General features: G+C 43.1%; 1 protein-coding gene across 1 annotated transcript in view; it reads right to left on the bottom strand.

Moving 5' to 3' along the window:
• Positions 1-11275, bottom strand: part of NID2 (nidogen 2) — a 65151-nt gene extending 53876 nt beyond the window's left edge. Inside the window, exons 1-2 of the mRNA XM_066608016.1 lie at positions 11000-11275; positions 1889-2191 (exon numbers count right to left, since the gene is read on the bottom strand). Coding sequence (XP_066464113.1) covers positions 1889-2191; positions 11000-11200 — 504 coding nt within the window. The 5' untranslated portion in view covers positions 11201-11275. The remainder of the gene's footprint in view (positions 1-1888; positions 2192-10999) is intronic.
• Between the last annotated feature and the right edge of the window lie 1132 nt (positions 11276-12407).

The following is a 12407-nucleotide window of genomic DNA, read 5'->3' as shown; positions in this document are numbered from 1 at the left end:
ATGTCCCCACAACATTGTCACACTTCCGTGGCTGCCCGGTAGCCAGATTTATCACCATAAATATATGGATGGGACTATCTGGGACGCCAAGTTCGACAGCCTACCAGTTTGCACGATCTAGAGGCTCAGTTCCAGCAAATGTGGACCAATATGCCAAGAATACCATATGGAACTCGTATGCCTCCATGCCCACCCATATCACATCTTGCATCCAAGCTAGAGGCGGCCCAACAGGGTACTAGAGCCTCCATGCCTGACCATATCACATCTAGAGGATATTGAAACGTGTCAACAAACTGAAGGACAAGCTGTCTACTCAGTATCTAGAGGTAAGGAGAGTACTGACTGCATGATATGGTTACTGTGTATAGAGGATTGTGTTAAGGTTGGCACAACCCCTTTAAGCATGTGGGACTGAGCTACAATATCACACTCAGCCTGTGGACAGATGTGGTGCATTTTTTTACTTAAAGAAAGAAGCAATATTTTTCTAATTCTAGATAACCCCTTCAAGGAGGTTGTCCACTCTGCAATTGAAAACCATGGCATAGGCTACCTGGGTCCTCCAGAGCTGCTCCTCCCTTTGACTAATAGATGCGGGTCCTGACTTTTGAATGTTGGACCTCATTTCTATTAATTCCATTAATTTACAGATGAGTTTTCTGAAATGGACAATGCCTTTAAGTTATACACCAAAAACTACTCCTCATCCCTCCCCCACCCACCAACAGTCCAGTAACATAGAGCTGTAGCAATAATTTGGAAGAGCCGCCATTAGCTACGCTTGCCAGATGACGAATGTCTTCCATATGTTGGATGAGACGCAAGGAGGGTCCCATTCCTATATCATGCGTGCAGCTGTGTCACATCTCACATTTACAGATTTCAAGCTAAACATTTTTATACCATAAAACCTGGTTTACAAGACTTTTCTTTTTTTTTCCAGCTTAAACAACTGTCCTCAATGGTATTTTCTTTAAAAACACACAAAACTTTCCTCCAGCTACACAGAGCTTTTTTAATTAGTTTAAGGAAAAGCCTTGTACAAATAAACTTAACTTGAAATTTACCCCCACTGGAGGCTCTGCACTTGATCACGGTAGGGGGGAAAACTGTAATGACCCTTTCTGTTACACATGCAGCAGGCTATGTGCTCAGTTTGGAATTGACAGTATATATAATTGCTCCAAGCTATCTCAGGGGGACCACCAATTGTAAGCTACACAAATGGGAACAAGATGGAAATTTGTGAAAAAAAGCATGCTGGGAAATTTGCTTGCAATACTGCGTATGAGTTAAACAGTAGTCGAGCACTTCATGTTTGTCCATGAGATTTGAGGACAAAGACACACATAAGATAGGAAATCAGATCTGAGACTTCAATGAGGATACTTACAGCTGAGTCAACAGCAGCTTATAGCAGTCTGTAAGGGGTCAAATATGATAAAGAGCAAAATTCCCCGGGGTAATTAGGGATGTCAGATGGTGGCAAAGAAAAACTCGCATTCTGAAGTATAAAGTGAGGTCTTGTGGTCACAAGATAGGCACGGGTCATGTTTCATGCAACCACGTCATCTCATCAGAAAGGCCCAACGTGTCCATCAAGTCCATACTTGATTCGTGGGAGAACTAAACACTGGTCAACCAAAAATAGGAACAGATATAGCAATATACAGTATGGTGGCCCTGAGTGGTAACCACTTCTTGTTATCCATGTGCTGATGGGACTCTCCTATTTGACCAAGCGTTGTAATCAAGTAGACCTGAGTAACATGGTTGACAACCCACTGGAAAGACTATTTGTTAGGCAATATGTCCATAACATACCGCCTAAGGATACATATATAAAAACACTGCAATTTAGATTTTTGTAAATAGCGCCACTTACCTTGTTGGAAGGCTCGGAATGTCTTGTCACCTCCTCATATGGCCCCACGTTCTCCCAGGTCACCAAGACAACATTGATAGGAAAGAACGCAGCCTCCGGGAAACCTCTCTCAATCTGTCTGGCTGCAGTACTGAGAATCTCAGGGGAATTGTCTTGTCGGTAGTAAATCTTCCCTCTGCCATTACTAGTGTCTATATCAGATAGAAATGGAGCAATCACTGGGAAATCAGTGGGAAAGCCATCATCCACATACTGTGTCTCTCGGGGGAAGTCTTGAGGAGAGATGATTCCATTGGTCCCTACCTGAAATAAGAAAATTAAAAGTCTTAGAACATATTTCTCCTAATATTAGGTTATTTCTGGTTTACCTTTGTAGTCATATTACGCTACAGCAGAACTAAGGGGCCACATTGCTCCATTGAGTGTGGTGCCCCTTCATTGTTCTTCAAGATACCACAACTAATCCATAAATACTGCAACTAAACTTCAGTAATTCTCGGCATTTTCAAGTTCTCCAATCGGTAAATGAAAACATTTTGTTTACACCCAGACACTATTTGCTTTGCAGATCATCAGAACCGGAATTTATGGTTTCCTTATCTGAAACTCTTCCGGGTTACATGAAGACGGATTAGAGTTTTTCTTATATTCCCATTGTTTCCTCCGTTGTAGTGTTTACAAATAAAGTTGAAAGACAACTCATAAAACTGTAACATCCCACATGTTAAACACATTGTTCCAGTTGTTAGAGGGGCTGTTCTGGAGCACTGTGCCTCTGGAAGGACAGACTGTACTACAGTTTCTTGGCAAAACAAGACGTCTGCAAGTCAGCTGCACAGAGACCCTACAAGCCTTCAAGGCGTTGTAAAAGGATTAAAACATAGGCTAGCAGATTTCCAAAAATAATGCCACTTCAACAGAACTGAGCTGCAATACCAGACACAAACCATGGATAGGGGTGGCGCTGTTTATGGAAGAAAGCAACAACTATTTTTAATCCTGTATAGGGGGTTTTCTTGGTATTAAATATTGATGATACATCCTTATCAATATCAGATCGTTGGGGGGCAGATTCCCGACACCTCTGACGTTCATCCGTTTGAAGACACCGTGATGCTACAGCGTTCTCTTTCTTCGCCTGAGATGTCACATTTATTGGACACATTGCCTTTGTCCAGCTCAATCCCATTCAAGTGAATGGGATTCAGCCGCAATATCAAGCACAGCCGCTACAAAATTAATCTGTGCCTGGTATACAATGATGAGGTCAAAGTGCTGCTGCCCTATCAACAGCTCAAATTGATGGGGACATTGGGATTTGGCCATCTCTCCAATCTGATATTGATGACCTATCTTAAGGAGGTCATCAATATCTAAGGGTGGCCGTAAACAGGACTATCATCAGAGTAATCATTTGAAGAAGTGAATACAAATGATAGTCATTCAGTGACGGCTATCGACAGGGTGAGGAGTGATAATTTGCTTACTAGTTGCCAGTCATTTTGTTTCAGTTCACCTATAAAATCGTCACTGGCTGATTAAAGTCGGTTGCTGTCAGGTCACAGTCGTTCGTATTTGAAGGATTTGTTAACAATTTTGCCTGGCGATTCTCTCTTTTTCAAAGCACTTAAAACAACAGTCCAAGAGTAGACTGAACTCTAAGGCTGGGTTCACACAGGGCAGATTTGCTGCGGAAATTCCGTGCGGAATTTCGCCGCGGCAAATCCACATGCGGCCGCTAATCCCGGGATTAGCCAGCCATGTGGACAAGATTTCTCAGAAATCTTGTCCACACGGGACGGCAAATCCGCTGCGACTAAGCCGGCAGAAGCCGCCGCTGCTGCGCGGATTTACCGACCGGGACGCTTCAAAGCCGCTGCGGGTTTTGCAGCAGCGGTTCTCCCGGCGGAAATCTCTCATTTTTTCGCTGCGGCCAAACCCCGAGATTTTCGCCGAGAATCCACCCTGTGAGAACCCAGCCTAATGGGTATTTTCAGCAACTATTCGGCCATTTGTTGTCCACTGGAAAGCCACCCTAAGTCCTGAAAAAACCCCGGAAGCAGAGGCGTAACTTGAAGCTCCTGGGCCCCAATGCAAAACCTGTAACGGGGCCCCCAACTATAATGCTTTATTCATAGTACTGGGCTCCCTATATGGAGAAGAGAGGCCTTATGGGCCCCCTAAGGCTCCTGGGCCCGGGTGCAACCGCATCCCCTATAGTTACGCCCCTGCGCGTGAAGGCTTAGTAGAAATCCAGTAATCGCTATGCATGTGTACATATAGTATACTGTATATAGGATAAGGTCTGACCTGCTGCAAACTATGAGAATATTACAAAACACTGAGGAGTTCTGCAACCACTTTAAATCACAAGGTCATAAACTGAAAGCTTTCGTCATGGATCTCCAGGGAGCCTTCTAAGGATTCCATTTTAATGCATATTTCAACTGCAGAGGAACCACTTTTTAAAGATGATTTTCACTAAAAAACTAAATTGTACATATATTCGTAAATCAAATGTTAGAGCAGCATCCATAGTTTGGTAATTAACTATGACTTAAAAGGGTTTTCCAAGACTTTCCTATTAATGGCCTATCTTCAGGATTAGTTATTAATATTTGACTGGTAGGGGTCTACCACTTGGCATCCCCAATGATGAGCTGTTCGTCAGGCCGATTGTCATTGTGGACAATGCCAGAAGCAGACAGCTTTGTACATAGTACAGTGGCCCAGGTTGGTATTGCAGGAGCAGCTTGCATTGAATGGCCCGATATTAGCTGATTGAAGGGAATTCTGAGCGGTGGACCCCCACCAAGTAATTGCTGACCTATCCTGAGGACAGATCATCAACAGTGAAGTCCTGGAAACCCCCTTTAAATTGACATTCTACTATTGTAAATGCAGCTACTTTTGCTGTCATTTTTAATGAAAGGTAAACCGTCATTTTGACGTACTGACAAAATGACACCATGAGTTTGAGAAGCTAATTATGCAAATTATCCCATTTCAACTAAGACAGAGACTCAAAATGACTGAGACTCAGCACTTTCCAAGTACGGGCACTCAACTAAAAATGGCAAAACCTCAGTAAGTAAAGGCAACCTAATTACCAAACTTTGGCTGCTGCCCTAACTTCCTATGGGCAATTTTTCTTTTTGGGTTGAAATTAACTTTAAGGGCTCCTTCACACAAGCGTACATGTACTTGCGTGCGCCTCAGAGCTGCGTTTTTACAAAACAAATACTACTTTTTTGCGTGCATATCAGTGTATTTTACTGTATTTTTTCCACCCACAGAGCATGTCTATTTGTGCGCAGTAAACAAGACGCACGGCTTGAAATGGCTAATTAATTCCAGATGTGTTTCTTTTCGAGTAGAATGGAGCGTATTACGCCTCTCCTTTTGTATTGTGCGCGTGTTTGTGCACCCCCCTTATTAACTTCTATGGGGACCTTTAGTGTTCAAATGTGCAGAAAAGCAGAGCATACTGCTTTTTTGTGTGGCCGAAATGCGTGTAAAATATGGAAATGTGAACAAACCCATTGAAAACAGTAAGCTCCATTCTCTGCATATTGCGTGCACAAAGATGCCCGTGTGAAGGAGCACTAAAAATAAGGAAAAGCTGCCTTGCTCTTGACAGCTACGTTGACCAGTATCATGCTTTTATATTACAGCACTCTGGATCAGTTACTGCAAAAATGTGTCGCTTTAGGTTTTTTTATGATGCCACAGCCCCCGGGCCCTAATATCATCATCTGCATACTTCTTCACCACTTCAAGAATAGAGAACTTCCCATAGTATGTAAATAATAGAGAATTGGAGAAGTAAATGGAGAAGAGTGCATGACCTTATCAGAGCTACACTGTCATAGAGCCCTTTCCAGACTGCGTCTACACTTCCCGAATCGGGAGCATGTTATCGGTGGACAACCAATGGGCATAATCACTCTCGGCAAGTATGTCACTATTATAAAATTGCACCAGACATCAATGCTCTACTATTTCTTGGGAACAATGCACCAAGACTGATAGACATCTTCTCTAGAAGAGAATCAATGACCTCCTCAAGAGGGGTCCTTCTACTGCAGTGGTTGTCCTCCAGGCCAGGGCCTACAACCCCAGTGGGGGCTTCATCTCAAGAGTCTCAACAAGTTATGAATCTCAATAAATGAAGTTGTCAGTCGGTGACAAGGGGACTACGCTTAACAGTTTATCATGACATCTTTCCCCATGTTCAATTCTACTAACAGGACAGGAAGACTTGCACATTGGACATGGAGGATGCTGTGACTCAGTTCATCCAACCACATTGGGATCTCAGTGAGTGGGATTTAGGAATTCTTAGATACCAAACTCCATGGCAGCAAACTACCAGAAAACAAGACAGAGCGGCCTTGTGATGTAATGTCACAGACACACAACCGGCAGCATCATTCATGGAGAAATGTGCCCTCCTTCCGGGATGAAAAATTCCATTTCATGATTGTAATGCAAACTGGGACTAAATCAGCAAATGATTCAATTACTGCATAGAGTCTCATTGTGTGCAGAAGCTCAGACTGTCCCAGCACTCGTTTCATGTCATCATTATCCAGCCTGACAGCAGGAACACGCAGCATGTTTACATTTATAAACCGTTATCAAGTCCATGTCCACAGTGTTCTGGAACCCCCTGTCAATATTCCAAGACTCCAAATGTCAATGCCCTGGTGGACTGGGACCTCAAGTGTCAGCATTTTATTGGCTTATGAACCTGAAATGTACTGTCTCATTGGTCAATGACCCCAAAATGCCAGTATGCCATTGGATAGGAATTTCAAGAGCCAGTGTGCCATTGATCTGAGACCCTAAAGCACTAGTGTGCCATTTGCCTGTGGCTCCAAGCATCAGCATGGACCATTGTATTGACACGTCAAATGTCAGTATTCCTGATTGCACTGCGACTTCAAGTGTCAGCATGCTATTGAACTGGGTACAGAAAACTGACTATGCCACTGGTTGTGGAGCCTAAATGCCAATGTGCCACTGAACAGGAACATGACCCCAAGTGAAAGAATGACACAAAATCTAGAACTTCAAGTGTTGTTGTATGAAAAGCCTGAAGTTCCATGTATCAGTGTGGACAATTAGACTGGGACCCCATGTCAGCATTCGTCATTGCACAAGGACCCTAAGTATCAGCATATATTGGCCTTTGAACCCTAAACTGGTTGTCCCCAATAGTTGGGGAGCGCGAATACCTACAGTGAACTTTGCCATGTGAACATACCCTAAGAGTCAGTGCAGCATTGGCTGAGACTCAAAGTATCAGTCTGCAGACGCCATTCTACAGAATCTCTCCCAGTCCACGAGAGTTATTGTATTACATCTAAGACTCTACAAGTTACTATGCACGACCACACAACACATTCCTTCCTCTTTACTGACTGCATGCAAGACAAAGCAGTACAAGGAGAACAACTCACAGGCTAAACAGTCTATAATATAACAATAGGAGTGGGAGAAAGAGTAAAACGAGCCCGAGGCACAAAACATGGATGTCTGCCAGTGGTGGAGCCTAAGAGCGCGCCACAGTGTAATCACAAAGAATAGAAGACAGCAATAAATGTCACTAATGCCAAGGCAAGACAGTAATCTGGTAACATAAAATCCTGAGACTTTGGAGAATACATTGCAGCAGACCATAGAGATCATCATTTAAGGTCCTACATAGGGATTACACTGGCACCAATGACTTCTCTGCATTTAGATTAATTGTATATATCCACAAATACAACCCCCAAAATCAAGAGGTGTGCAAAAAAATTGCATCACATGCTCCATTCAGTGTTTGGTACTGAAAACACCAATGCCTCTCTCTCACACGAGCGTATGCTTACTGCGCAATACATGTGCAGCTTTTGCATGCATAATACGCAGTACCAATCTCACATAGACTTTAACTGTGCCACTCATATAAGATTATGCACATGGGCAGGAGAAATGGATGCCACCAATATACACTAAATAGGGTACTGTTAGGGAAAAGTGAGATGGAAAAAGACCTCGGGGTACTAGTGGACTGTAGACTTAATTGGAGCAATCAATGCCAGTCAGCTGCTGCAAAGGCAAATAAAGTATTGGGGTGTAGTAAAAGAGGCATAGGGGCGAGGGATGAGAACATTATTCTTCCGCTATATAAAGCACTTCTTAGGCCTCACATGGAATACGGTGTATGGTTCTGGACAACGGTGCTCAGGAAAGATGTTGCACTACTCGAGGGGGTCCAAAGAAGGGCAACTAAATTAATAAATGGTGGGAGGACTGGAATACCCAGAGAGGTTATCAAAACTGGGATTATTCACCCTGGAAAAAAGATGTTTAAGGGGTGACCAAATAACTGTATCAGTACATCAGGGGACAATAGAAGGAGCTCTCCCATGATCTGTTTATACCCAGGACTGCGATGGTAACAAGAGGGCATCCTCTACGTCTAGAGGAACAAAGGTTTCAACACCAACACAGAAAGGGGTTCTTTACTGTAAGAGCAGTGAGACTGTGGAACTCTCTGTCTGAGGACATGGTGATGGCAAAAATCGGTAGAGGAGTTTAAGAGGGGACTAGATGTCTTTCCAGAGCGCAATGATATTACAGGATATAGACATTAGGTAACCAGTGGGATTGTTGATCCGGGTCTGAAGTTGGATAGGAACCAAGAATAATTCGCATGCAAAGACTGTCACAGAGGAACAAATGACCAGCTTCATCCATGAGGATTCCATGTAGTCTTATCTCACAGTCTGTACAGTACACGGTGGTGGGGGGCATTTTTGTGTAGTAATACAATGAATGACACATTCCAGGCCTCCCATACAATCACAGTATGATGGACTATATACACTTCCACAGGGAGCAGCGCTGCCATATAAAGCAACACAGAAGGAGGTATATGAGAACATAGGCCTGTGCATTCTATGTCTTCATATTCATTCATAATGTTATACACTAGATCCTGTAGATTGATACTATGAGATGCTCTGCATTATACACACCATATAATGATAGTGCATGCCACTATACAATTATACACTGATCTATAGTGATCTAGAATCCCAAATGCTCATACTGACCTCTATATAGTAATAGATGGATCTACACAATACTACATGGCTCTATACCCTCATGCAGTCCTCTATCTAGTAATACTTTGATCTGTATTCTTCTACAGTGATCTACACAACAGTACAAGGCCCCATACCGTCATACAGTCCCCTATACAGTAATACACAGATCTCCATACCCTCCATCATACAGTCCTCTGTACAATAATTCTTGGATCCATATCCTCATACAGTGATCTATATAATAGTACACTGTTCTATGCCCTATATAGAGTAATACATGGATATTCAAACCATCATACAGTCCTCTACACAGTGACACATGGATATTCATACCTGTATATAGTGCTCTATACAGTAATACTTGGCTCTATTCCCTCATACACTGATCCGTACAATAGCAAATGGCCTGATACTCTCATACAGTCCTATATACATTAATACTTGGATCCATACTGTTATACAATCCTATGTACAGTAATAATTGAATCTATACCCTCATACAGTCATCTGTACATTAATAATTTGATCCATACCCTAATACAGTTCTGTATACATTATTGCATGGATCTTCAAACCCTCATACAGGCCTCTACACAGTAATACATGGATAGTCATACCTGCATATAGTCCCCTATGCAGTAATACTTGGCTCCATTTCCTCATGCACTCATCCGTACAATAGTACATGGCTTGATACTCTCATACAGTCATCTATACATTAACACTTTCATACCCCAATACAGTCCTCTATACATTATTGCATAGATATTCTCTCGCACAGTCCTCTGTACAGTAATACATGTCTCTATACCATCATACAGTCCTTTATATCGTAATACATGGATATTCATACCCTCATACAGTCCTCTATGCAGTAATACATGGCTCTATCCCCCAATACAATCCTCTACACAATAATACATAGATATTCATACCCTTGTAGAGTAATATTTGGCTCTATACCCTCATGCAGTCCTTTATATAGTAATACATGGATATTCATACGCTCATACAGTCCTCTATACACTAATACATAGCTCTATACCCTCATACAGTCCTCTATGCATTAATAAATGTATATTCGTACCCTCATGCAGTGCTCTATACAGAAATACTTGAATCCATATACCTTAATGCAATCCTCTATACAGTAATACATGGCTCTATAACCTCATACAGTCGTCTATACAGTAATACTTAGATCCAAATACAGTCATGCAGTCCTCTATACAGTAATACATGGCTCTATACATGGATATTCATACCCTCATACGGTGCTCTAAACAGTACTACTTGGGTCCATATACCCTCATACAGTCTTCTATACAGTAATACCTGGCTATTCATACCCTCATGCAGTCCTATATACCAGTAATACTTGGGTCCATATACTCTCATGCAGTGCTCTATACAGTAATACTTGGATCTATATACCCTCATCCAGTCCTCTATAGTTATGCATGGCTCTATACCCTCATACAGTCCTCTTCACAGTAATGCCTGGCTATTCATACCCTCATGCAGTCCTATATACCAGTAATACTTGGGTCCATATACTCTCATGCAGTGCTCTATACCGTAATACTTGGATCTATATACCCTCATGCAGTCCTCTATACAGTTATGCATGGCTCTATACCCTCATACAGTCCTCTTCACAGTAATGCCTGGCTATTCATACCCTTATGCAGTCCTATATACCAGTACTACTTGGGTCCATATACCCTCATGCAGTCCTCCATATAGTTATGCATGGCTCTATACCTTCATACAGTCCTCTATACAGCAATACCTGGCTATTCATAGCCCCATGCAGTCCTATATACCAGTACTACTTGGGTCCATATACCCTCATGCAGTCCTCTATACAGTTATGCATGGCTCTATACCTTCATACAGTGCTCTATACAGCAATACCTGGCTATTCATACCCTCATGCAGTCCTATATACCAGTACTAGTTTGGTCTATATACCCTCATGCAGGGATTTGTACAGGGTTATACTTACGTAAAGCTTTTTAAACTCAGCCTCATAGAAGAGAATAGGCTGTGCGAGCTGCAGCACTTCGGACGTCTCGTCGTCCCCCTCCGGCAGCAGCAGATCCCCCCTGTGCTCCCCGTAGGGGAAGAGCTCCTGCCGGGAGATAGCAGCAGTGCAGAGCAGCAGGCAGTGCCAGGGCAGCAGCAGAGGGAGCAGCCTGGCCCGCATGATGAGAGGTGGCAGCCGGAGGACAGGATGCAGCACCGCGCCCCACTACTGACTACAGGAATTCTGACCCGGGACCTTCCACATCCGACCCCAAGCAGTTCTCAGGGTGGGAGGGTGCAGGGCGGGGAGAGGGGACGGTGGTGGGGGGGAGCTGGTGAGGGTCCAGAGAACAGCTGGCTGGTCAGCCCCTGCCCACTCTCTACATGGCAGCAGGGGGAGAAGTTCCCAGCAGGATGGGTTATTATAGTCAATCATTGATGTACAGGCTGGAAAGTTTAGGAACTTGATGCAGAACTTCATAAAAGTTTTTTTTACATGGAGCTGCTAGGAACCTCAACTACAGCTGATGCAGAACTTCATAGCAGACCCATACATGTAACTGTTAGCAACTGCAACCACAGCTGATGCAGAACCTCATTGCATAGTTGCCAGGATCATACATGTAACTGCTAGGAACCCCCCAAAACAGCTGATACAGAATCTTATGGCACAGCTGCCAGCATCATATATGTAATCTGCAACCATAGCCGATGCAGAACCTCATTGTGTAGTTGCCAACATCATACATGTAACACACACACACACAGCTGATGCAGAACATCATAAGAGAGCTGCCAGCAGTAAACATGTAAATGCTAGGAATTTCAACCACAGTTGATGCAGAGCCTCATGGAAAAGCTGCTGCATAATAAATGTAATTGCTAGGAACCCCCAAGTACAGCTGATACAGAACTTAATAGCAGAGCTATCAGAATCATATACAGGACATATAAATAGGAACTCCACATGCCAATTATCAGGCACTTGTGTTCACCATTTGTTTCCCCGATCATCAGGATTTGTAAAAGGGTCAACAATCAGCCAACGAATGATCGAGCACTTGTTCATCAGCTCATCAGCTCCTTTATGTCAGTATAAAAACACTAGCTGGTTAGCTGCACATCTGCTATGTGAACAGCGGAAGTACAGATGACCAATGATAGCACTGTGGTGACAGATGATTGCAGTAAGGCCGCATGCACACGGCACGCATAGATTTTGCATGTTTGCATCTGCAATACACTGAAAATTTTGTGCGCAGGGAAAGAGAATAGCATCGTTGCATATTTTTTTGTCCGCATACAGTAAAAAAAACAGAGTTGCGCACGCAAATACGCAATACCCATTCCGCTGAAACATGGTACAAGTGTGTGCAAATACGCATAAT

Source organism: Eleutherodactylus coqui, chromosome 6, assembly GCF_035609145.1.
Source record: "Eleutherodactylus coqui strain aEleCoq1 chromosome 6, aEleCoq1.hap1, whole genome shotgun sequence".
Taxonomy (NCBI): domain Eukaryota; kingdom Metazoa; phylum Chordata; class Amphibia; order Anura; family Eleutherodactylidae; genus Eleutherodactylus; species Eleutherodactylus coqui.
This window is presented reverse-complemented; position numbering and strand designations above follow the sequence as displayed.